The 24,881-nt window shown below is 59.9% G+C and overlaps 2 protein-coding genes across 8 annotated transcripts; one reads left to right on the top strand and one right to left on the bottom strand.

Moving 5' to 3' along the window:
- The first annotated feature begins 283 nt into the window (after positions 1-283).
- Positions 284-11,618, top strand: SIPA1 (signal-induced proliferation-associated 1). Of its 4 annotated transcripts, none has more exons than XM_023559583.2 (16): positions 284-2,218; positions 2,498-3,262; positions 3,908-4,035; positions 4,121-4,297; positions 6,236-6,410; positions 7,089-7,192; positions 7,422-7,579; positions 7,670-8,279; positions 8,631-8,905; positions 9,953-10,171; positions 10,254-10,365; positions 10,459-10,567; positions 10,648-10,749; positions 10,837-10,891; positions 11,091-11,169; positions 11,254-11,618. In XM_023559583.2, the coding sequence occupies exons 1-16, from the start codon at positions 2,134-2,136 to the stop codon at positions 11,398-11,400; spliced, it is 3,300 nt and encodes a 1,099-aa protein (XP_023415351.2). In that variant the 5' UTR covers positions 284-2,133; the 3' UTR covers positions 11,401-11,618. The 4 variants fall into 4 exon arrangements, with proteins under 4 accessions (XP_023415351.2, XP_010597341.2, XP_064143847.1 ...); XM_064287777.1 differs by having other exon boundaries at positions 285-462; XM_010599040.3 differs by having other exon boundaries at positions 285-3,262; positions 7,670-7,877; positions 8,184-8,279.
- A 2,863-nt stretch (positions 11,619-14,481) lies between these two features.
- RELA (RELA proto-oncogene, NF-kB subunit) lies at positions 14,482-23,663 on the bottom strand. 4 transcript variants are annotated; one of them, XM_010599038.3, is made up of 11 exons: positions 23,557-23,663; positions 22,921-22,947; positions 22,673-22,824; positions 22,357-22,505; positions 21,125-21,216; positions 20,639-20,770; positions 19,625-19,729; positions 19,193-19,405; positions 16,865-16,945; positions 16,697-16,771; positions 14,482-15,945 (listed from the first exon to the last, which is right to left on the bottom strand). In XM_010599038.3, exons 1-11 carry the CDS (start codon positions 23,561-23,563, stop codon positions 15,257-15,259), a joined length of 1,722 nt encoding a protein of 573 aa, XP_010597340.1. In that variant the 5' UTR covers positions 23,564-23,663; the 3' UTR covers positions 14,482-15,256. The 4 variants fall into 4 exon arrangements, with proteins under 4 accessions (XP_010597340.1, XP_064143849.1, XP_023415352.1 ...); XM_064287779.1 differs by lacking the exon at positions 21,125-21,216 and having other exon boundaries at positions 23,557-23,662; XM_023559584.2 differs by lacking the exon at positions 23,557-23,663 and having other exon boundaries at positions 22,921-23,397.
- Between the last annotated feature and the right edge of the window lie 1,218 nt (positions 23,664-24,881).

Raw genomic sequence — 24,881 nt, 5'->3', positions numbered from 1 at the left:
AGGGTGTCCAGTAAATCGTTTCCACGCCCCGCGACTGCCTTCCGCCAGGCCTGGGTCCCTGCGTCCCGGCTCGCGGAGCTTCCCGCCGGCCTGGCCCCGCCCCCCGTCGCGGCCCCGCCCCCTGCAGGCCCCGCCCCCAGGCGGATCCGGCGCCCTGAGCAGCCGCGGGAGAGCGGGCAGCGGGGGGTTCCCAGCGCGGGAGGCGGCGGCCGGCGGGAGCGGCGGAGGTACCGGCGGGAGCGGGGGACCGGAGGCATCGCGGCCGGGCTGGACAGAGGTGAAGGCGGCCTGGCGGTGGGCCGGGTGCTGTGGGGTGGGAGAGGGAGTCTTGCCGCATACGCCGACTGCGCTCTCCCTGGGGGTCCCAACTCCAGTCTCGAGCCAGCACTTCCAGTCCCCTGCCTCCGGCCGGCGGCCTCCACTCCCTCCTCGGCGTGACGGCCCAGGGGGGCTGGTGTGCGGGTGAGTGGACGCGGCGGCTCCTCCCGGAGGCGCTTTCGGCTGCCCCCACTGCCGGGGTGTGCGGGGCTTCCCCTGTCTTGGGGCTCCCCGTGTTCTGGGGCTCCCCTCCTCCCGGGCGGCCTCCTCCTCAGCCTTTGCACACCGCCCCGGAGTCCCGGCCTGGCCTGGGAGGAAACATCTGTCGCGCCCCCTGGCAGCAGAAACGGGGTCATGACCTCCAGATGTGCTGGGAAGTGTCCAGTGCCTCCCCCTGGGGCGAAAGCCCTTCCGGATCTGTGGGGGCGGGGCCGACCCCCTCCTCCTCGGTGACACAGGCCTGGAGGAATGTCCCGGCCTCAATGGGCCCTGTGTGAAGCTGCGGGGTGGGGGGCAGAGCTCAAGAACACCCCCAAGGCAGGGCCAGAGCCCGGCACGAAGCCAGAGCAATAAATAGGCAGCCAGGGGTTGACACACACAGAACTCACTGGTGTATACAGAGCTCAGCCCACACGGAGCAGGGGCCAGCCAGAGCACCCCCTCGTGCTCCCCATCGCACACCCAGTACACCCCAGCCCAGGCCCAGCCTACATGCACAGAGCTTGGCACATGGAGGGAGCCAGCCTGCATCCACCACACATGCTTAACACATGGCTGGCGTTACTCACTTCACCCTCTTCAATCTCCCAACAGCCTTAGAGGAAATAGGAATCATCAACCCCATCTTAGAGATGAGAAAACCGAGTTTCGGGGTCAGGGTCAGAGCTTGTCTTAGGAGCAGCCAAGGGAGAAAGTTCCCTGAGCTTTGGAGACCTGCCCCTTGCCCCCACCCCTTCTTGGGTCACTGGCTCAGCCCCACACAATAGCCTGTATCACATAATTGCACCCCCAGTGGAGGGTCTCATGGCCCTGCCCCAGCTGCCTGCTCCATCCTGGGTTTGACTGGAGGTGGCTCCCCACATGTTCTCACACTACCTTTGCACCTGCCTCTGGCCTCACCACATTTCCGCACTTAGCAGGTCCCTGGTGTCTTGGGTGTCTCAGTCTTACATCCTGTGAAACCTTGAGCCTCAGCCCAATCCCCTACCTGCCACACCAACACACACAGGGATAGGTACAGCACTGTGCAGGCCCTGGGGATTGAGAGACCCAGGTTCAAATCCCAGCACTGATGTGGAATTGCTTCAGGAAGAGACCCCCTCCCCTGGACCTCAGTTTGAACATCTGTCAAGGGGTTCAAATCTCCCCATCAGCATCAGTGAGCAAGATAGAAGTCTCCATGGTCCCTGTCCTGCAAAGAGGCCCAGCTAGCACAGCCCCCTCCCCTGCCCCTAGATGTGGCCACAGTGGCCTCCCAGGGGCAGGCTTGAGCCTGTCCTTGAGGCCAGGGTGACTTGGGTTCCATGACTGAGCTGCTGTGACCCCAGCACCTTCCTCAGGATGTGGGGCCAGGTCGGGGACTGGGCCCAGAGTTGGGGCCATTTCCTGCGCTGAAGGAAGTACTTGTCCATCCCTGCTGGCACCCTCGAGGTACTGAGGTATTGAGGCCATGAAGGCCAGAGTATTGAGACCCTACCTCTAGGTGTCCAGCTCCTCAGGGACCCTGGAGGAAATGGGAGGGGCAGGGAGGAAAGTCTCTGGGGACAGGACGTCCTCCCTTTGTCAAGCAGGCAGAACCCAGACCCCAGCAGCCCCATGGGTTTCCCAGCCGAGTCAAAACAGTCCTTTCTCCAGCTCGGTTTTGGTGGGACCTTCATCCTGGGCCCAGGCCAAAGGCAAGGTGTGTGAGTGTGAACATGGGACCATGGCAGCCCAGGGCTCCAGGACTCTCAGGGCCAAGGGCCCAGCAGCGCAGCCCATGGCGCTGCCAGCGCTCAGCTGGGGGAGGGGGCTGGGAACCTCAGCCCCAGGCAGACAAGGAAGTGGCCAGGAAAGCGGAAGCAGGCTTTGATGGTCGTGGAGGGGGCCGGAAGTCAACCCGGGTGGTGGAGGACCAGGCTGGGGGCCTGGGTTCCTGTTTTCGCCCCAGGCCCCTGTGAGCAGCCCCCATCTTCCTCAGGGCAGGAACCGCTGCTACCACCCCGGCCCGCCAGCTGGGCACCAAGCACCCGCACCGCCAATGCGGCCCGGCCCCCGGAGAGCCAGGCCCGCGGCACGCCCATGTGGGCCGGCGGCGCGGGGAGCCCTCGTCGGGGCCCAGTCCCGACGCCCACAGATGACCTCTTCGCCCGCAAGCTGCGCCAGCCAGCCCGGCCCCCACTAACCCCCCACACCTTTGAGCCGAGGCCGGCCCGGGGCCCGCTCCTGCGCAGCGGCAGTGATGCGGGCGAGGCCCGGCCCTCCACTCCAGCCAGCCCCCGGGCCCGGGCCCACAGCCACGAGGAGGCCAGCCGCCCTGCTGCAGCCCCCACCCGGCTCTTCATGGACCCACTGGCGCTGCTGGGGTTGCCGGCAGAGAAGCCAGAGGCGGCCTTCCCGTCTGTGCCCGAGCCCCGCTGGTTCGCCCACTACGACGTGCAGAGCCTGCTCTTTGACTGGGCGCCAAGGCTGGGGGGCCACGCAGAGGCTGTCCCTGGTACTCTGGCCCCCAGTGAGAACCAGGCCGCCGGCTCGGACCTGCTGCTTGGAGCGCCTGGCTTCATAAGCGAGCTCGGGGGTGAGGGCGAGCTAGGCCTGGGAGGACCGGTGTCCCCACCTGTGCTCCCCGCGCTGCCCAACGCTGCGGTCTCTGTGCTGGAGGAGCCACAGAACCGAACCTCGGCCTACAGCCTGGAGCATGCAGACCTGGGTGCCGGCTACTACCGAAAGTACTTCTATGGCAAAGGTGAGGGTAAGGCAGGCCCAGGGAGACCGCAGCCTGCCAGGGAGGTGCTAGAGGGGGCCTGGGGGCAGAGGTCCTTGTCACATGCAGTGGACACAGTAGGGCTCCCTGTAAGGCCCTGGTCATAGGAAGGATCAGGCGCTGAGCCAGGGCAAAATGTCAGCCTCTGCCTCCCAGGCGAAGCCACCCTGCTGGGCCAGCTTTAACTGCCTCAGGAAGACCAACCCCTGGCGTCCACCAACAGCCAGGGCTGCCCTTCTGCCGCCGTCTGAGTCATCCTCATACCCCTCTGATGTAGGGGAAACTGTTGTTCCCCACCATCGCCCAGAAGAGAGGACTCCAGAACCTTGAGAAGAAAAAAAATATGGGTCTGGTGGGCGGGGCCAGGGCAGGGTCTAGGCGTGGGAGCAGACCCCTTGGGTCTGGGGCCGCGGTAGGGCGGAAATACGGAGGGGGTGGTGCATAGGGTAAGGTTTATGGGCACAGGCCTAAGTCAGGAACTTAGCCAGGTAGTGTGGGCGGGGCTTCAGTGGAGGAGGGACTTAGTCCCGGTCTGGGGGCGGGGCTTGTAATAGACATTGTCGACCGAGGGCGGGGCTGTAGTGGATGGGAACCGGACCTAGAGCCCATGGCCGTCCCTCCCCTCAGAACATCAGAACTTCTTCGGCCTGGATGAAGTGCTGGGCCCGGTGGCCGTGAGCCTGCGGCGGGAGGAGAAGGAGGGCAGCGGAGGGGGCACCCTGCACAGCTACCGCATCATTGTGCGGACCACGCAGGTGGGCTGGGATCGTGGGGTCCGGCCGCGGGTCGCCTTCCCCACACCCCGTACAGATTCTGAGAGCCCCTACACCCCCTCCTCAGCTCCGGACTCTCCGCGGCACCATCTCAGAGGATGCGCTCCCACCGGGGTCCCAGCGGGGCCTGTCCCCAAGGAAGCTGCTGGAGCATGTGGCGCCGCGGCTGAGTCCGACCTGCCTGCGCCTGGGCTCAGCCTCCCCCAAGGTTCCGCGCACGCTGCTCACGCTGGACGAGCAAGTGGTGAGTGGCCAGGATGCCTCCTACAGCTAGATCCTGTCCCAACCAGCCGGTCCAGGTACCAAGCACTTAGCCTCTGACCTTGATCCTGGGCCCAGCGGTTTCAGCAGAGCTAACTTTTCAGACAGGGCATAAGAGATCAAAGTAAGGTCTGTGGACGAGCAGCATCCATATCACTTGGGAGCTAGACAGATACGCACATTCTCAGGTTGCACGTGAATGAATCAGAGTCTGTGCGTTAAGGAGCCGCCAAAGTGATTCACGTGCACGTCACAGTCTGGGAAGCACTGTTCTGACTGCCCCCCTCCAATCTCCTCATCATTCCTGCCAATTTCAGCTCCAGCCCCTGCTTGCTCTCTTCCCAATATAGGGTGCTCACTCCTCCCTGGGGCTGCCCTTTCTACTGTTGAACTGGAAGTCCTTTCCTAACCTGTGCTGAAAGCTGCCCACTGGCCTTGGTACTCCTTGCTGCCATTCAATCCATCAGTCATTCAACAAACTTTTCTCCCACTTTCTCGGTGCCAGGCCCCAAATCCTGGGGACATGTGCAGATCAGGGACTGTCTTTGAGTAGCTCACAGCTGGCGGGGGAAACAGACTCACAAGCAGATCACTGAGATACAGGAACAGGGTAGCAGAAGGGAATGGTGAGGGCTCAGTCCTTAGCCAGGGCTTAGCATCATGGAGGAAATGCAAGCGCCTCAGCCTGGATGGGCAGGCATTTTCTGGGCAGACAGGGTTGAGCAGGGCTTTCTGGCAGAAGCAACAGCTCGCGCACAGGCTTAGAGACTGAAAGCAGGTGGCATTTGGAGTCCTGTAGGTAGTTCAGTGTGGCTGGAGTAGGGCTTGTGGGAAGAGAGTGGAGAAAGGTTTGCATTTGGTCCTGAGGACACAAAGGAGCCATGGAAGGATTCGAAGCAGATCTGAGAGTAGAGCTATTTTCTGGCTGCAGCACGGCGGGGGTGGGCTAGACTGGAGAGGCTTTCGCAGTAATCCAGGCCAGTTATAGTGTTGAAGATGGCGGTGGGTAAGACATGACAGTGCAGGGTGGAATGGGAAGCCTTGTGACTGATGGAAAGGTAGAGGGCACTGTGAGATTCCCTGGCTTCTTGGCCCCTGGGGGTTGGATTTTATGGAGCCAGGGATCCTGGTAGAGGGTGACTTCAGCAGCTGGAGAAATAAATGCGCCTGAGCTCAGAGCAGAGTCTGGGCTGGAGGCAGAGATGTGGGTGTCACCCTGTGAAGGTAATCCCTGCAGCCACTGAGGGTGAGAAGCATGTGTGGAGAAGAGGCCCAGGCACAAGAGTAAGGGGTCCCTGAGGCCCGCAGGCACAGAAGTGAGCGGTCCCCAGTGCCAGCCATGGCCAAGAGGATGCCAGGACGAGGCCACGCTGATGGGCTGCAGTAGGAGCTGAGGTCGAGAGTGAGTAGGTTGGGAAGAATGAAGGTGAAACCGGGCTGTAGGTGTGGACAAACGAGTGAAGAAGGAAGGCGGGTGCTGGAGGGGAATCCGCTTGTTTTAACCAGGTCAGAGTGCCTGGGGCTGTGCTGGGTAAACCAGACAGAGAGAAGCAGGGGAGAGTGAGCGGGGCTGGAGTACAGCTTAAGGTCTCCAGAGGCTGGGCTGGGTGCTGGGAAGAATGACAATGGGACATTTATTAGGAGCAAGCGAGCGCACCATGTGTAGGGTCCTCTGTGAATCAGGAGAACCAACCCTCTCCTGGCCCCTTCCCACCCTCCTCTACCCCTCTGGGCGCTGGGAACAGGAAAGATTGCACACCCACCTGGTAGGCAAGGACACAGAGGTCTCAGGTAGGGCTGGTGCTCAGGCCCACACATGAGGCCGCCCAGCCCCCAGGCCAGTGTCCTGTCCATTCCCCAAGGCACAGTGTAGGGGGAGGGTGGACTGAAGCCTGTGCCTTTGCCTGCCGCCCCCCACCAGCTGAGCTTCCAGCGAAAGGTGGGCATCCTGTACTGCCGGGCAGGCCAGGGCTCTGAGGAGGAGATGTACAACAACCAGGACGCGGGGCCAGCCTTCACGCAGTTCATCAAACTGCTGGGCAACGTTGTGCGGCTCAAAGGCTTTGAGAACTACCGGGCCCAGCTGGACACCAAAAGTAAGGCCCAGGGGCCTGGTGGAGGGCAGACCCATGCTGAGGGGTGGGCTGTCTTGGAGAGAACCTTTTCACTCCTCTGTCCGCTATTGTCCATGGGCTAAGGCAGGGAACTTCTTTGGATAGGCCTAGGATGTGGGCTGGGGGCTGCAGAAGGCCCAGCTATGGGCTGGGAGGAGGGGCTGAGACTGTCCCCCAAGGCCCTGGTACCCCACTGCTTCAGCTGGGGCAGGGGGGATTTTGGGGTACCATCCCCTCCATCATATGCCACCAGCCCCACCTCTTCAGGAGCCCTGCTTCTGTGATGGAATGACCCCAGGGCCCCTGGGAGGGGTTTTTATCGAGCATCTCCCGCCTGCCTTCCCCTCCTCTGGTGTTCATATGACTGCTTATGCCTGGGTCAACCATCTGGCCTCTCCTAGACACCAGCTTAGCAGATCCCTCCTAGAAGACCATAGCTCATTGCTGCCTTCATTCTATCTCAGTGCCCCATCCCTTTGCCCTGGTGTGGGGCTGGAGGCTGGAGGGAGTGGTGGCACCATCATGGGGTTGTCCACCTGTGGTCGGGAGGTCTCTGCTCTGGGGGGTGGGAGGACACAGGTTCCTGAGCGTGGACCAGGATGGAGGTTCAAACCCCTCAGATTCCCCTGTTTTCCTCCTGTGCCTCCCTCCTGGCTGCAGCGGACTCCACTGGCACACATTCCCTCTACACCACGTACCAGGACCATGAAATCATGTTCCACGTGTCCACGATGCTGCCCTACACCCCCAATAACCAGCAGCAGGTGTGAGAGGGGCTGGGGGTGGCCAGGAACTTCTGGGCAGCCATGGAGGGACTGAGCTCTGTTGACCCCCAACAACCCTCCCCATTGATGGCTCCCTCCCCAAAGACAAACGCTGAGGGCTTCACCAGGAGCAGGTGGGGAGCCAGGCGGCCCAGGCTCTCCCCTGCCTGAAGGAGGAGGTATTTGGGGGGAGACAGCCTCCCCTCACCCCCTACCATCTAACCCCCAGCTCTTGAGGAAGCGTCACATTGGCAACAACATAGTGACCATCGTGTTCCAGGAACCAGGCAGCAAGCCCTTCTGCCCCACCACCATCCGCTCCCACTTCCAGCATGTCTTCCTGGTGGTTCAGGTGCATGCACCCTGCACTCTACACACCTCCTACAGGTAGGTACTCATCCCAGGGGCCCCAGGTCTCTCATGGGCAGGGGTCCTGGACCCTCCTTCCTACCCCTGACCGCTGCTGCCTCTCTTCAGGGTGGCCGTGAGCCGCACCCAGGACACCCCAGCCTTTGGGCCAGCTCTACCCCCCGGCGGAGGACCTTTCCAGGCCAACGCCGACTTTCGGGCCTTCTTGCTAGCCAAGGCACTCAATGGCGAGCAGGCAGCGAGCCATGCACGCCAGTTTCACGCCATGGCCACACGCACACGCCAGCAGTACCTGCAGGACCTGGCCACCAACGAGGTGACCACGACGTCGCTGGACTCTGCCTCGCGCTTCGGCCTGCCCTCACTGGGCGGGAGGCGGCGGGCACCCCCTCGAGGCCCTGGCGCAGAGCTGCAGGCTGTGGGTGCGCTGGTGTGGGGCGTGCGCGCGGCACCTGGAGCGCGGGGCGCTGCTGGGGGTGAGGCGAGTGGCCTCGATGGCTCTGAGGTGCCCTGCCTGCTGGGCATCTCGGCAGAGGCGCTGGTGCTGGTGGCGCCGCGTGACGGACGTGTAGTCTTCAACTGCGCCTGTCGTGACGTGCTGGCTTGGACCTTTTCCGAGCAGCAACTCGACCTGTACCATGGTCGCGGGGAGGCCATCACCCTGCGGCTCGACGGATCCCCCGGCCAGGCCGTGGGCGAGATCGTGGCACGCCTGCAGGTAAGCCCGTGTGGGCCACTGAGGCCCGGGGTCAGGTGGGGTGGAAGGGCGCCGGCTGCCCGCCAGGGTTCTGCAGACCAAGCCTACTTTCCAATCCCTCTATCCTGTCGAAGAGGACGTGGGGGTGGGGGCATATGGGGGAGAAAACCCAGCATGTGTTTGGCAGAGTTGGAACTTGGGGTCCTCGGGCCAGTGACTCTGGTCGCTGAGCCTCTGGTCTCCATCTGTCCAATGGGTTGCTATGCTCTGCTCCGGGGCTGGACAGCTCGGTGTGGCCTGGGGTTGGGGTCCCTGGAGGCAGGGCCTGGAGCCTCTTCGCCGAGACGCCTACATCCCGCCCTGCCCCTGCAGCTGGTGAGCCGTGGCTGTGAGACCCGCGAGCTGGCGCTGCCCCGAGACGGCCAAGGCCGCCTGGGCTTCGAGGCGGACGCCGAGGGCATCGTCACGCACGTGGAGCGCTTCACATTTGCCGAGACGGCCGGGCTGCGGCCCAGGGCGCGTCTCCTGCGGGTGTGCGGCCAGACGCTGCCTTGCCTCGGACCCAGCGCCACCGCCCACCTGCTGCGCACGGCGCCCAAGGTCTGCGTCACCGTGCTGCCCCCGGACGACAGCGGCCGGCCGCGCAGGTCAGGCGCTGGGAGAGGGAACCGTGCCTCTGGCCACTGTGGGGTCTGGGCCTTCCCTACCGCCATAGAGTGCTCTCGGGAATCCCGGTGGCGGCTTAGACGTCTCAGTCTCAGTGAGCCGCATTAACCGCAGCTGGAAAATGGAGCGGCCAATTCAGCGCGCAGCCTTCCCTGCTCAGAAGATAGAATCGATCGCAATCACTCTCCTTTTTTAAGTTCTCCCTGCCCCAGACACACGCTATTGATTATTCACTGTGCCAGGAGTTGGCAGACTTTTCTATCAAGGGCCAGATAGTAAATATTTTAGGCTTTTCTGGTCGTCTGGTCTCTGTGGCAGCTACACCGTCTCTGTAGCACAAAACAGCCATAGACAATATGAGATGAAGGAACATGGAAGTGTTCCAGTAAAATATTATTTGTAGAGACTGAGATTTGGGTGTTATAATTTTCACGAGTCTTGAAATATTCTTTTGATTTTCTTTTTTTTTCCAGCATTTAAAAATGTGAAAGCCATTCTTAGCTTGAAGCAGTATACACACAGGACACGGGCTGGATTTAACCCCGAGGCAGTAGTTGCTAGATCCCTATGCTAAGCATTTATCTGTCTTGCTGTTAAATCCTCCCAGCAATTTATGAACCAAAAACTAAACTGGCTGTGGTCGAGTTGATTCCAACTCATAGTGACCCATAGGACAGGGTAGAACTGCCTCATAGGGTTTCCAAGGAGCACCTGGTGGATTCGAACTGCCAACCTTTGGGTTAGCAGTTGTAGCACTTAACCACTAAACCACCAGGGTTTCCAGCAACTTATGAGGTTGGTACTGTATCTCCAGTTCAGAGATGATGAATTTGCCCAGGATGCACAGAGGCAGCACTGGGATAGAAACTTAGATCCAGAAAAATGGCCAGCAGCCAGGCAAACATTTTTTCGTGGTTGTCAGGGAGTTTGGGAGCTCTCCTGCAGCTGAGCCTCGGGCGGCTGGGATCTGGCAGGGGTTGCAGGATGCTGGGGAGGGCTCCTGCCTGACAGTGCCCTTCTCCCACCAGGAGCTTTTCGGAGCTGTACACGATGTCTCTGCAGGAACCCAGTCGGCGGGGCGCCCCCGAGCCAGTGCCTGAGGAGGCCCCCAGGGTGGCCCTGCCGCCAGCCACAAAGCAGCTCCAGCACCTGTGCCTGCCCGATGGCGCAGGCCCTGCGGGGCCCGGGGACCTGGCTGAGGAGAGGACTGAGTTCTTACGCAGCCAGAACTCGCCATCGCCCTGCAGGTGCACCCTCCTGGCCCTCACTCCCTTCCAGCCCGGCCATGGTGCATAGCTGCCAGTGCTGAGCTGCCCCTGCTCTCCCCAGCTCGCTGTCAGATGAGGCCCCTGTTCTGCCCAACACCACCCCGGACCTCCTCCTAGCCACTACAGCCAAGCCATCAGCACCCAGTGCTGGCCGGGAGACACCCCCCACCCAGGTGAGCAGAAACAAGGCTCTGGCCCAACAGGTGAGGGTGGGTACAGTGGTGACAGTGGGTGTCACCTCATCTGCACCCTTTACTGGCCCCCAGGATGGGCCAGCTGGTCCCAGTGGCTGTGAGGACAGGGGTGACCCGGCCCCAGAGCTGAGGGCCTCCTTCCTGCCACGAACCTTGTCTCTGCGGAACTCCATCAGCAAGAGTGAGTCTGGACAAGGGGAACTAGAGGAGGGCAGGTGGGGACAGCCCGGCTCCCTGCTGATCCCCGTCCTGTGCCCGCAGTCATGTCGGAGGCAGGCAGCGAGACCCTGGAGGACGAGTGGCAGTCCATCTCGGAGATCGCCACCACGTGCAACACCATCCTGGAGTCGCTGTCTCGGGAGGGTGAGGCCACCAGGCACTGGGGGTAGGAGCCTGGCTGAGACTTTCTCCCTTTACCCACCTGCCCACACAGCCCCTCTGTCCCCACAGGACACCCTGTCCCAGAGAGCGGAGACCCCAAGGGAACCTCAAAACCTGATGCTGAGTAAGTTTCTCACCTGATACTGCCCATGCTGTGCCTGTGTGATCACCATTTGTGCCTGTCCTTTGGGGTTAAGCATTGCCCCAGGGCTCCACTTGGCATACGCCTAAGCCTAAGAAGACAGGTTGGGCTCCTCCCACCCAGGTGGGGCTGGGATGCTGCTTCTGCCCCTGGGGCTGAGTCCTGACCTCCATGTCCCCAGGCCAGAGCCAGGGAGCCTGTCAGAGAAGGTCTCTCACCTGGAGTCCATGCTCAGGAAGCTGCAGGAGGACCTGCAGAAGGTGAGGGGCTGGGCTGGGCAGCGGTGGGAGCCAGGGCTGCCCCTTGGAAGGGGCTGACTGCTCTGACTCCTGCCCCACCCGCAGGAGAAGGCTGACAAGGCAGCCCTGGAGGAGGAGGTGCGGAGCCTGCGGCACAACAACCGGCGGCTGCAGGCCGAGTCGGAGAGCGCAGCCACCCGCCTGCTCATGGCCTCCAAGCAGCTGGGCGCACCCGCCACCGACCTGACCTGACGTGGGTCCAGCTCAGAGCTGTCCAGGCCCTGGCAGGCACCTGGGCCACACCGGGCCCTCGGCCCTCCTCAGGAACTTTCTCCCTGTGCGGAGGATGTGTTTAGCACTGCCCCCACTCCCTGGTCCGTTATCTGGTGGCAAATTTGCCCCCATCCTGCCCCTGTTTGTAAATACTCTTCAAAGACAAGGGGACTTAGGGAGTAAAGTAGCCACTGCCATTTGTGTGTGTCTGGGGGTGCAACTGTTCATGACATGAAGAGGGATGGGGCTTTGCTCCCAGGGGCCCCAGCCTGGCTCCCAGGACCAGTTTGAAGGGCAAGCCCTGGGGGCACTGGTGTAGGGTTGGGTTGGCACTCACTGCAGGGGTCTCTGAAGCTAGGCCACCTTTGGCTTTTCTCTGACAAACATTCATTTGTTTCTTCTGGGAAGGAAGGAGCTACCCCCCACACCTGCCTTGCTTAGTCTTCAGAGCCAGGCCCAGCCACACCCCTGTCCTGGGACCACACCTCATGTGCTGGGATCAGGGGCAGAGGGTGCACCTGCAGGGCAGGGGAGGGCAGAGCTTAGGGGTCAAGGAGAGCCTGACCATGCCCCCTTAGAAGGCCCTGTCCTCTTGCAAGGCCCTGTGCTCCAGGCAGGCCCTATTTCTTCTTCCTGTGCTCACTCGGCCTGGCACCCCCTTGACCAGCCAGCCAGATCCTGCGAGTACCACAGGCCCAGTCCCAGAGGTGGTAGCTTCTCTGTCCTAGCTTAGCCACCTAGGGGGTTTCTCCATGCCCCCAAGGAAGTCAGCCCTTGACCCAGTTATTACCAGCCCACCACCCCTCTGCTCCTTCCCAGGCAGGGCCTTTCCCATGAGTAGCATCAGGAGGTTCAAGCTTGGACTTTGTCCAAACTGTTTATTTTCTGGGCCTGAGGCCCAGAGAGGGCACTGACTTGCCCACCATCCATGCCTAGTCCAGCCCTTTCCGCAGGCTGGCTGAGGCTCTGGCAGGACGAGCTAGGCTCTGAGAAACAGAATGCTGGAGAATCAGGAAGCCTTCATAAAGGAGGTGACGTTAGGGCTGAGTTTTGAAAGGTGAAGAGGAAGTGTACCTAGTGTAGGACCAGTCTGGGGACCTGCTGGACTGGAGTCACGGTGCACGGGAAAACCCAGGGTCCAAGAGGCTGGAGCTGGATCAGAAAGGACTTTAGGGACCCTAGTGTAGCAGTGGAAACCCTGGTGGCGTAATGGTAAAGTGCTACCGTGCTACCGCTGCTAACCAGGGCCGGCAGTTCAAATCCACCAGGCGCTCCTTGAAAACTCCATGGGGCAGTTCTGCTCTGTCGTATAGGGTTGCTATGAGTCGATTCCAACTGGACGGCCCTGGGTTCGGTTTTTTCAGTTTAGAGTAGCAGTGTCCTAGCTTGCTGTTGAGGCAGTGTGGCAGGCTCTGGTCATACTCTCTGGGTAGCTGCAGAAAACTGGGGTCTGGCCATGTGATTGACAGATGTCCAAAGAGAGAGTGCTGGGGTGAGATTCAGGTTTGAGAGCCCTTTGGCTGCAGGAAAGGCAGGGAGGTCATGGAGGCTGCAGCCGCAGCCGTGGTGGGAGTGGTGGTGACTGAAACTTGGGCATAGAATGCACACGGGGAAAATGGGCCGACTTGCCAGAGTATGGTGAAGGATCAGACACCAGGGACTAGGGGAGAGGTGGCCTCCACACTGGTGGCCAGGTTTCTGGCTGGAACCCTGAGACGGAGGAGGAGGGGCCGGCTGGGGACGGCTGAGGTCATTTGGAGCAGGGTGAATTTGGGAGGGAGGCAGAGTGGAGCTGCCTGGTGGGCCGGGCCAGGGACAAGAATTTGGGACTGGTAAACCACGAGCAGGATGAGCTCAGGGAGTGTGGGAAGGGCTTCCGGGGGTCATGGGAGGTCACTGCAGGACGCGAGGACAGCCAAAAGAGCGAGACTCCGTCTGGGCTGGAGAACTGGGCTCACTCGGTCCCCTCTAGACCCCCAGGGTTGGGCGTGGCGTCGACGGGGGGTCCTGGCCTGGCCCCACCTCAAGCGCTGCCAGGCAGGGTTGCCGAGGCCTAACCTCGTGCCACCAGCTGGGGTGCCGCACATCATGTGGATGTCCAGCGTGGCCTCGCCCGGAGTGGCCCCGACCCAGGGAGCGAGATCGCTGTAGCGCGCGACTCCCGTGAGCATTCCTGTCCCCAGTACTCGGCCGCCGCTGGCATCTTCCTCGCAGGCCCCGTCCACCTGAGTCTGCACCCAGAGTGCTCTCCCAGAGGACTCGCTGTATTTTGCAAAGCATCCTGCCTTCACCCTCCCGCCACGGTGCGAAGCCCGGAACATACAAGCCATCAGTCTCAGGACCGCTTTTCTGTTCTGAAACGCGTCTGGGCGCCTGGGCTCAGAACGTTGTCACTACGCATGCGCGCCAGAGAAGCCGCTGTCCGCCCCTCCAAGGCCTTGCCCTGACCCTGCTTTAGTGCGCGTGCGCCAGACGAAACCGGAAGTAGGCCCTGCTCTCGCTCCGTGGGCTGTGGCCTGGTTTTTGTTTAGGCCTCATGGGGTGCGTTTGAGAATCCTTCGCTCCTTCCAGAGCAGGGCATCAAAGCTCATGGCGGGGCGGGCGTAGACCTTTCCTGGCATGTCCCCTAACCCCGAAAAGGCCAACTCTCCACAGGCCACCCGGGAAATTAAGTCCAAACCTCTGAGCCCTGCGTTTTTTCTCTTTCACAGCCTGGCCCCAGCGAACCTTTGCAGGCAGTCTCTTACCCTGCTCACCTCCCAACACCAGCTAGCCCCTCTGCTTAAGGCCTGGAGCTAATGTATGCAGCCCCTGTGAAGTCGGCTAAAACGACTCCATCCCGTCAGGGTCAGGTGCGGGGAGTGCTGGGTCTCACTGCCACAGGACTGGGACCCCACCTCCGCTGCCTGCTTTCCTCCACTGCAAGGTAACTAGGGGTTTCCAAGCACCCTCAGACCGCAAGCTCCCCATGAGTGTGCATATCCATCTATCTTTCACCATCGTGTGACACAACCAGCAAAGGGTATGCGCTGTGTTTGCTGAAAGAAGGCGAAGCTCTGGTCAGCTTGGCAGCGAATTTATTAGTTCAGAGTAGAAAGAGCAAGAGTCCAACTGCTTTGATTTTTCAGTATAAACTGTGCCTCTTGACTGGAGAGCCATCAGCCTGCCCTCCCCCATCCTCCAAACCACTTGCCCTACCATTAAGGCACTTGAGAAAACGGGGAATGAGGGCATCTCAGCCCAAACCCCCTCTGGATTCTGGAGAGGGCCAGTGCTGTCCCATCAGTTCCCTTTAGCCACAATTGAGCAAGGAAAGGGCTGGCAGGAAGGCCAGGGCCTCAGACGCTGGTGTTAGGGACAAGGACAATGCTAGCGCCACAGAGGAGCTGGTGCAGGGCATTGTTTTGGCTAAAGGAGTAAATGAAATCCATGGTTTGAGGAAGACACCTGATAAGACGACTTTGTAGCCCTAAAGGCCATAGCTCCAGTCTGCCCTTCTCTCTAGGGGAGTACTAGATGCGGGAGGGTGGGGATGGGGCCCCCAGAGTTCTCTACAGAGAGAAGGGAGCAGAACATCAGGACAGGAAAAGAGTTTGAGTCCTTCCAGCTCCCCTTTCTCCAGAGAAGTTAATGCTTCTGCTTAAGCACCTCCAAAAAGAGAGACAGATAGATACTGCTGATAAAAGAATAAAATGTGTTCCCCCAAGACATCGCCCAAAGGAATTGGGGGCAGTAGGAGCATGCACCCCGGAATCCATTAAGTGCCTTTGGAAGGGTTCAGTCCCCTGCAGCCGCAGTGCTCCAGGCAGGGCACTGTCACCGCCCCCCCACCGCCTTAGGAGCTGATCTGACTTAGCAGGGCTGAGAAGTCCATGTCTGCGATGGAGGAGAAGTCTTCATCCCCTGAGAGGAGGCCGTTCGCAAGCCCTGAGGCACCCAGGGGGGCGGGAACTGGGTCAGGGGCCCTCTGGGACCCTGTCACCAGGCGGGTTATAGCCTCAGGGTACTCCATCAGCATGGGCTCGGCTGCATGGGGGGCCATAGACACACCCTGGTTAAGCAGCTGCTGAAACTCGGAGTTGTCGACAGATGCCAGGTCTGTGAACACAGCTGGGTCCGTGCTGTGGCCGAGCAGGGCACCCAGATCTTCGTCAGCATCAAACTGCAGCTGTAGCAGGGCCTCTGTCAGTGTCCCTTCCCCGGCCTGGGCGGTCTTGGGGGCTGGTGGGCCCACAGCCTGAGCAGGGCTTGGGGCTAGGACTGGGCCAGGGGTTGGGGCCTGGGCTAGAGCTGATGCCATGGCTGGGGCAGGAGCTGGCGCCGGGGCCAGAGCTGATGCCATGGCTGGGGTGGAAGCTGGCACCGGGGCCAGAGTTGATGCCATGGCTGGGGCAGGAGCTGGTGCCGGGGCTAGGACTGGGGCTGGGGCCTGGCTTGGGATCTGCCCAGAAGAAAAGATCATGGGGGGGAATTCCTCAAAGTTGATGGTGCTGAGGGATGGTGTAAAGGGGTAGGGCTGGGGGGCTGGAGGAGAGAGACAAAGAAGTGGGGTCAGAGAAAGCCCAAGAGACCCACCCCTGGACCCCAGCCCCTCTTCACAGTGCTCAGGATGAACCCACCCTGTGAAGTCACTGCCAACGCCCTAGCTCCTTCCTCTTACCCAACCTGACCTAGCCTGTAGGGTCCAGTTCTAGCCTCACCTCCTCCTCGGAGCCCTCCCTGACTACTCCAGCCCACAGAACTCTCCTTTCACATTTTAAAACGCTTCCAGCTCTTAGAGGGAAGGATACTTTCTGAGACCAACCTCCTCATTTAACAGCTGGAAAACCAAGTCCCCAGGGGGAATGAGCCCAGTGGGTACCAGGTTAGTCTTCTTTGAGCCACACAGCAGCATATACAATTTACCCCTTTCGAGGTGACTTTTTTTGTTCGCCTGATTCAGGTGAGAGCTGAGAGCAGAGACTGCCATTTTTTATTTCTATCCAATCACTGCTTGGTTCTCAGACGTTTTGTGCATCAGCCTCCCCGGGAAGCTGCTAGTTCCTGGGCCGCAGTTCCAAAGGCTCTGGTTCAGCAGGTCTCCAGCAGGGCCCAGGAATCTGCACCTTCTCCGCACCCCAGATGACTCTCAGAGGTAATCTAGGCCTCATCTCATCCTCTGAGAAAATGGGCCCCACGTTCCTGGCTACCTCCCTCCAAGAGGTGTCGACACCGTGGGCTGACCAGATCTGAACTAGCAAACTAGCAGTCCCGGGGGGGCAAAAGGAAGCCTTACCTGGCTTGGGGATGGAAGCTGAGCTGCGGGAGGGCACAGCGATGCGTCGGGCTGGAGGCCGGGGGTCCGTGGGTCCTGCAGGGCAAGGTCTGGGTCAGCTCTCAATGCCCTGTGCCCCCTGCCCTGCCTGCTCCCCCTCTTTCGGGCTCTCCCACCTCCGCCTCTCACCATTGAAAGGACTCTTCTTCATGATGCTCCTGAAGGTCTCGTATGTCCTCTTGCGTTTCTCCTCAATCCGGTGACGATCATCTGGGAGAGTGACAGGGAAAAGTGGGTCTCGCTCTCCTCTGAAGCCCCTCAGGAGGAAGGTGACGGGCAGAGCTTTCCTCAGACCCTCTCCCAACCTCTGCAGGTAATGACAAGGCCACTGGGACACTTGGCAGGTCTGAAAGCCTTTGGCTTTCTCAAAAAGCCTCTGCTGCCTGAATTTATCCATCCAAAGGCCACACGGGTGACTCGAGGTAACAGGGCCATGCTCTGGGGGACAGGGGCCTCATGGAGACCCTAGCCTCCAGCTCCTTACACCTGTACTGCCATGTCTTAGTGCATCTCCAGCCTCAAGCCAGGCTGGCCCTGATCTGTCTATACTCTGGGGCAGCTGCGGTACGACTGGTTTGCTTAAAAATTCAACAGACTCTTAATCCTGTCTTTGATGGTTTGATAGTTTGGGGCTTTCAGAACTGTCTAACAACCTCAGCTCTTGGATAACCCCAGAGTACCCCAATCCATCAGTCCAAAGCCAACCTCAAATCATCTCCCCTCCAAAACCTGGTTTTCTCCTCCTGGGTTCCCTCACCCTCCATCTGCTGCCTCCAAAGCTAGAAACCTTGAAGTCATACTTAGTGTCTCTCTTTCTCTCATTGGTCCTGCTCACTAACTCGACACGTATCTACCAAGCACCCACTATGCTCCAGGCTCCATCCTAGCCACTGGGGACAGAGCCATGAGTATGCACGTAAGGTTCCTGCCGTCAAAGCGCTGGTATCCTTGTGGTAGAAACAGAACACAGCCACACGCACAAACGAGATCTCAAGATGTGCGAGGAGGTCTGAGGAAGGTAAACAGGGTTCTAGCAGCACCGAAAGGGAGGCAGAGGGAGCCAGTTTAGAGGTGGTCGGGGGAGGACTGGTGTGGGCCAGCATGTGAAACCCTGGGGCCACGCGAATCAAGCAGAGGGAGCTGCTCCTGTGCAGGTCCTGAGGTGTGACTGAGCTCGGTGTGTGTTACACACAAAAAGGCCAGTGGGGCTGGAGAGCGGAACCAAGGAGGAAAGTGCAGGAGACGCTACCATTCCCACTGCGAGGCTCACACTGCCTCTTCTCTTCCTGGTGTGACTGGTCTGATTCAAAAGACTTACTTCTGCCTCTGATGATTTGATAATTTACTTCGGGGCTTTCAGAACTACCAACTTCAGCTCTTGGATAACCCTGCCACTGCAACGTCTTCCAAAACCGCCGTCCCACCTCAAGTCTCTCCCTCTTGGACCCTAGGACACACTGCCTCCAGAGAGAGCTTCCAGATCTGGTCACAAACCTCGATGGCTTCCCGCTGTCTTTGGGTGAAACCCTGGGGAATGCCTTGAGCTTACCATTCAAGGCCTCCTCTGCCTGGCCTGCGCACTGCCTAACGTCCCCTCCCACCACAACGTTGCACTTCCCACCACCCTTGCCTTTCCAGATGCTGGCCCACCTGCCTGACAATGCTCCTATGTGTCCTCCTCCAAATCCAATGTCACCTCCTCTGTGCACCCTCCCCAACTCTGCCTCTGTGCTCCCATAACACTCAGCACACACCGCCCTCGGTTTTGTATGTCATCTTGCGACTTCAGGATCTGTTTTGCATGTCTGTCTTCCTCATTTGACTGGGCTTCCAAAGGGCAGGCCTCATGTCTTACTCATCTTTACATTCACAATACCTGGCATGAGCCCTTGGCACCCAGTGGTTATTTGTGGAATGAACCCATGACTATTTTTTTTTTTTTTGCTACCCTGCCATCCGAGCCCTATTAGACTGCTCCCAGAGTACGCATCGCCCCCGGGCTGGAGGACGGGCTGTGGATGAAGATCCTTCTGGCTGTTCCTACTGCGCTCAGACGCCTGACCACCTGACCCAGCCCCAGCAGTGTGGGAGAGACACACAACATGACGACTGTACCCAGGAGCCAGATGGCCGGGTTCAAATGCTGGCCTTGCTACTAGTCGGTACGTGACCTTGGACAAGTCAACCTCGTGTGTCTCAACTTCCTTACCTGTAAACTACCACAAAAGGCTACTGAGAGAGTAAGAGCAGGTAGTTCACTGAAGTGCTTGGAATAGGACCAAGCAGGTAGGAAGAGTTCCATACGTCTTGGCTGTTGCTGTTATTACTATTAAACGAGGCAAAAACTAGATATGATGTACATCCCAAATCTGACTCTACTTCTGTCTCCCAGCTACAGCTTTGGATACCCAGTCCTGGCCACTCTCTCTCTCTGGGCTGTCCTTCCCAGCTGGCTACCTGTGTCTGGCAGGTACTGAAATTCCATAGGCTCGCTGAGCTCCCGATCGGAAGGCCGCCGCAGCTGCATGGAGACGCGCACGGGAGCCTGCAGGCTGGGATCTGCATAGGGTGGTGTCCGGAACACGATGGCCACTTGCCGGTGCACATCGGCTTGTGAGAAGGAGCCTCGGGCCTCCCAGCCTGGTCCCGTGAAACACACTTCAATGTCCTCTGCAGGAGACGGGGCAGCAGTGAGAGACAGCATGCTTGAAACCCCTGACAGTCCCCCAAATGCTGATGCTTGCTCCGGAGATATATCAACTTGGTAGCCCTGAGACTCCCAAGGTTTTGTAGGGGGTTTAGAGCCAGTTCTGTGATGCTTGCCATCTCTGCCCCACGTTTCCCCCACCTCCTGCTCCAAAGAGCCCAGCCCTGCCCCCTGGTGTGTACCTTTCTGCACCTTGTCACACAGCAAGAAGATCTCATCCCCGCCAAGGCAGCTCCCAGAGTTTCGGTTCACTCGGCAGATCTTGAGCTCAGCAGTATTAGGGGCGCCTGAAGGGGGTGGTAAGGAAGGAAGCCTTGAACCACCAGAGGTCCCGGGGGCTGGCCTGTAGGAGCCACTGCCGCCCTGCTCAGCCCACAGGCAAGGGCTTGCCCACAGCTTCCTGACCAAGTCAGACCATCCCCACTGGCTCCTCACCCCAGCCAGGCCAGAAACTGTCCACTAGCACCTACCACGTGCCCAGCACCACTGTGGATGCTCAGACACAACAAGGCACAGAACCTCAACATCTCTGCCCTCACGGAGCTCACGGCCCAGGGGGAACTGATCTGATCGCACCTCTTCCTCCACCTGACACGGGTAATGTTTGAGGCCCAGTTCACACCCACCTTGGCAGCAATGCCCACTTTGACCCCCAGCTCAGGAAGAGGGCAAGGCATGTAGGAAGAGCTCAGTAAGTCTGAGTGACTGTTATTATCAAATAAGGCAAAAAACAAGTACCACCCTTGGGGGCCCAGGGGCCTCTAGTTTCATCCATCCTGCTACACACTTAATTAAAAATGCTGTCAACCACTGTCAGTCCAGCTCATTGTTGAGATGACTCTCTGACATCATTTTGTTCCTGAAGTCCAGTTCCTGGTGTCACTGGCTCAGTTCTGGGCACACAACGCCTAGCCTGTTTTCATACAGGGTGGTAGCAGACCCTGGCCTTCCTTGACCACCCTCTCATCACATGACATTGAAATACCCATCCCCCACTGACTCCCTGCTAGCCTGGCAACTCTGGGTCCCCTTTGCCTGGTCTCCCCGCCAGCACAGAGCTGGGCACAGAGAAAACAGTGAACCTGCTAGATGATGAAGTGAAGCCAGAGAACCTCTCCCAGGCCACAGCCCCCGGCTTCCCCTTCCCCTCCCCAAGCTAACCCCTCTTCCCTTCCTATGGCTCCCTGGCCACTCACGGTTGTCAAAGATGGGATGAGAGAGGACAGGCGGCAGGCGGAGGGGCCTGCCTGACGGGTCGCGCACCGTCACCTGGAAGCAGAGCCGCACAGCATTCAGGTCGTAGTCCCCACGCTGCTCCTCTATGGGGACTGCAAGAGAGCCAGATGGACAGGCGGTCAGGAGAGTGGGGGCAGGGGCACAGGCAGGGAGCGCTGGGCTGGGAAGGCTGATTGAGAACATGGGAAACAATAGACGGCATCCTCAAGAAGGAAAAAGAAAAGATTCTAGACCCATCACAGACTCCACCTATGACCCTGGACGTCGTGTCCTGTCTGGGACTGTTTCCCCAGTGGTAAGTGGGAGTCTGTACTGAATGAGAAACGAGATCCTGTCTGTGCTGTGATTCTTGGTCAATGAGGAAGACACAGGAAAGGTGGCCTCAGGAGGGTGACAGAGATGAGGGTGTACCAGGCAGGCCAGGCCTTCACCCCCCAACCTCTCACCTTGGAAGGGGTTGTTGTTGGTCTGGATGCGCTGACTGATGGCCTGCTCCAGGTCCCGCTTCTTTACACACTGGATCCCCAGGTTCTGGAAGCTGAGGCCTCCGGGTGTCAGTATGCTGTCTCCAGCAGAGCCTGGGCCCTCCTGCCTTGCCCAATTTGCCTTTCCTCCCTCCCTCTCCATCCCCTATCATCGCCCTCTGCTTAACCATCCCAGTGGCTCCCCACTGGGCTGCAATGAAACCCCGATTCCTGACCCTGGCTGAGAAGCGCTGGATGACCAGGCCCTTGCCAGCTTCCTCCAGCCCCATGGGCTTTTTTTCTGCTCCTAAGCAGCTGATTTTTTTTAAGACGCTAAACTCATTCCCAGTTCTGAGCCTTTGTATTTGTTCTTTCTGCTTGGAACATCCTTTCCCTGCTTCTCTATTTCTCACCATAGAAGTCGTAGCTGAGCAAGGGCTTCCCGGAGCTTCCAATCCAAAGCAATGACCCCCTGCCCTGGGTTATTCTCCTAATCTACTGTTGTTATGTTGTCGTATGCCGTCGAATTGATTCCGACTCCTAGTGACCATACAGAACAGAGTAGAACTACCTCATGGGGTTTTCTAGGCTGTACATCTTTACGGGGGCAGATTGCCAGGTTTTTCTCCCATGGAGCGGCTGGTAGGTTCGAACCACATACCATTCAGTTGGCAGTTGAGCACTTAACCATTGCGCCACCAGGGCGCCTTCCTATCTACTAGCCGGTTTTGTTTTCATCACTGAAATGATTACACTCCACCATTCTCTCATTTACTTTCCCGTATATTTACTTGGCCCAGCACTGTGAGGTAGTCAGCTCCAAGGGAGACTGCTGGCTTGGTTTTCTTTCTTGGCACAAGAGATGGGGCACTGACGGACTCACCATTCCAACCACAGGGCAGGGGTCCAGAGGTGATTAAGGCCCCATCCCTGCCCCAAGGAGCTCACATCTGCTAGAGAGGGGGGTCCATGAACAGATCGTTCCAAGACTAGGAAAGTCTGTTTGTAAAGCTGGGCCCAGGACAAGGGGTGAGGAACTCTGCCCCGTGGCCAGAAAGGAGTAACACTGTAACAGCTTGTGACTGCCCTGCCTCCTGTCCCGCAGCCCACCCCGGGCCTGTGGGGGGCTCACACGTGGATGCAGCTGCCCTGCCTCCTGTGCCTAGCCCCACCTCCCGTCCTGCCAGCCCACCCTGGGCCTGTGGGGAGCTCACCTGTGGATACAGCGGTCTGGGCAGAGCTCAGCCTCATAGAAGCCATCTCGACAGTCCTTCCCCACGAGCTCGTGTGGGTGAGGCCGGTGAGGGGGGTCCTTGGTGACGAGGGAGATGCGAACTGTCCCTGGCCCTGTGTAGCCATTGATCTGTCCAAAGTACAGAGAACACCCTAGAGGCCCAAGAATTCCAAAGCCGACTCCCAGACACAGAGGGCATAGTGACCTGGAGGCAAGCCTGCCAGGGCTCAACAGGCCACTCCCCCACCACTCCATACCCCCAGCCTACCCCTGAGAGCTGGTGACGCAGTGCTGACCTTAATGGTGGGGTGGGTCTTGGTGGTATCGGTGCTCCTCTCGCCTGGGATGCTGCCCGCTGAGCGGCCCTCGCACTTGTAGCGGAAACGCATGCCCCGCTGCTTGGGCTGCTCGATGATCTCCACATAGGGGCCGGTGGCCTGGGCCGGCTCTGCAGGGGACATGGTGAGCCCTTATTAGCGGCTGCCCCACTGCCCCAGCTGTGGGGAGATCCACCCGAGCCACTGACGGAGGACAGTCCACTTACCCGAAGGGAAGATGAGAGGGAACAGATCTGGAAGACGAGGGGGCCAAGAGTCAGCATAAGCCACTGTCCATCCTCTGGACCCCATCCCCGCCAAGAGAATATGGAGCCAAGCGCCCACCAAAGGAAACTAAATCAGGGCCTGCTCCTCAAACCTGCAGTGAAGCTAAGGGGTGGGGTAACGGAGCCAGAAACACCTGTTTCCTACGGGAAAACTGGATCTGGTGTCCTTCCTCCCTTTACTTAGGGAAACTGAGTCAGGACCCTCTCTAGTTTCATAAAGAGAGCTGAGGGAGGTTTCTCCCCATCTCCTATGCTGAGGAGAAATCGACTCAGGCACACGTTCCCCTAACAGGGAAACAAAGTTAGAGTTACCCCCATGGACCACGGAGGGAAACTGAGTCAGGGTCTGACTCGCACCCCCACCCAGGGAGGAAACTGAGTCAAGGTCCCCTTCCACCCCGAGGGGAAACTGAGTCAGACCCCTCGCCGCCTGCCCCGCCCCGCGCCACCATCCGGCTCGGCCGCTCCCTGCGCAGCACCCGCCAGCGCAGGAAGGGGCGGAAGGCGTGCGACGGCTCCCGCCACGGCCTCGGTGGCCCCGCGCGGCCACCCCCCGGGATCCGAGAGCGCCCTCACCTTCCATGGCCGGGGTCCCGGGGGCGGGGCCGGGGTCGCAGCTGGGCCCGCAGCGCGCGCTACAGCCGAGCCATTCGCCAGAGGCGGAAATGCGCCGCGCGCGCCCGACACCGCGTCACTGCCCGGAACCCGGCTGCGCCTGCGCGCTGCGCCGCCGCCGCCGGGAGCGAGTGCGCGCTGCTGGGGGCCCAGGAGGCCTCGCGCGCCGCTGGGGCCGGGAACGAGCGCGCGCCGCGCACGGACGAGGAGGCCGTCCGCCTAGAGCTGCTCCCGGCGCTGCGCGGCGGCTCCGCTCGCTCCCGAGGTCCGGCCCCGCCTGGAGGCGGGCCCGGCGATTACTCACAATATTTTTAGGGGATTTCGGGGCCCCCTCCCGCCGATCGGAGGAGTTGGTGATGTCACCCAGGTCCCGTCTGGAGCGAAGCCAGGGCCGCTGGGCTGCGGCCGCCCGCCCGCGCCGGGGAAGGCCCGGGCTGGCGGCGCCCGAGAGGGCCGGGCGGCTGCACTCGACCCGGGTTTTGTCATCATCGGTAAAGGTGCCTTTTGATGGTAGTTGCTTCAGAAGCTCTTGTTAATATCCTGTTCACCTCAGTCAGATGCCGTTGGGGGGCAAGAGAGCTCCCTGACCCCACATCTGACAGTGGAGCTTCGCGGAGCTTGCCGCAAAGAGGGGTGGCCGAGGCTCAGGCCCGCGTCCCTGACGCCGGCGGGCCGGGTCGAGTGAGACCAGGGCTCGGAACCTCTCCGCTAAAGGGCTGGTTTGGGATGCAGCCGGACTGAAGCAGTGGGTGGCAAGGGACGCTCAGGGGTACAGTTGTGATTCTCGTCTGGATGGCGGGGCGCCTGCGTCTTGCAAGGATCCGCTCGAACCCACGGGGACACGTCCCCCGCCCGACCCCCCCCCCCCCCTCCAGGGTCTCCAGCTAACGTCCAGCCACAGCCATCGGTGGGGCGCTTCCATTCATTAACCGCGGCGTCTAGAGACGCCTCGGCGCCGGTATCGCCCCCAAGCCCAAGGCGTATGCGTGCCGGGTGGGGGTAACGGACTGGGGCTGGGCTACCCCTTACCCCAGACTGCCTCTTTCTAGAATGATGGTCCGTGGTGGGGTGCGGAGTCTTCTCCACATGGAGAGAGTTTTGTTTTCTTGGAATTCGTTTTAAATTAAGAAATCATTTGGGAATTGGAAAAGACTGGAAATTCTGATTAGCTTTCCCAGGCTCTGAAAAAACAGGAAGAGAAAAGTGAAAACAAGTTACCATCCCTCCCACTCATTTCAGTTTCTCCTGGGGACCTAGTTAGAAAAGTCTACTCACTTTTTTGGAGG

The sequence above is a fragment of the Loxodonta africana genome, chromosome 7 (assembly GCF_030014295.1).
Source record: "Loxodonta africana isolate mLoxAfr1 chromosome 7, mLoxAfr1.hap2, whole genome shotgun sequence".
Classification (NCBI taxonomy): Eukaryota; Metazoa; Chordata; class Mammalia; order Proboscidea; family Elephantidae; genus Loxodonta; species Loxodonta africana.
This window is presented reverse-complemented; position numbering and strand designations above follow the sequence as displayed.

Excerpts from the sequence above, each read along its gene's own strand:
- RELA (XM_023559584.2), bottom strand. The coding sequence starts at position 23,005 with ATGGGGTCCAGAGGATGGACAGTGGCTTATGCTGACTCTTGGCCCCCT. Across the intron at positions 21,217-22,356 it reads CCAGACCGCTGTATCCACAG|CTTCCAGAACCTGGGGATCC; the intron begins GTGAGCTCCCCA and ends CGGAGGCCTCAG. Across the intron at positions 19,730-20,638 it reads TCATCCCATCTTTGACAACC|GCGCCCCTAATACTGCTGAG; the intron begins GTGAGTGGCCAG and ends CACCCCCTTCAG.
- SIPA1 (XM_010599039.3), top strand. The coding sequence starts at position 2,389 with ATGGTCGTGGAGGGGGCCGGAAGTCAACCCGGGTGGTGGAGGACCAGG. Across the intron at positions 6,411-7,088 it reads GGCCCAGCTGGACACCAAAA|CGGACTCCACTGGCACACAT; the intron begins GTAAGGCCCAGG and ends TCCTGGCTGCAG. Across the intron at positions 7,193-7,421 it reads CCCCCAATAACCAGCAGCAG|CTCTTGAGGAAGCGTCACAT; the intron begins GTGTGAGAGGGG and ends TCTAACCCCCAG.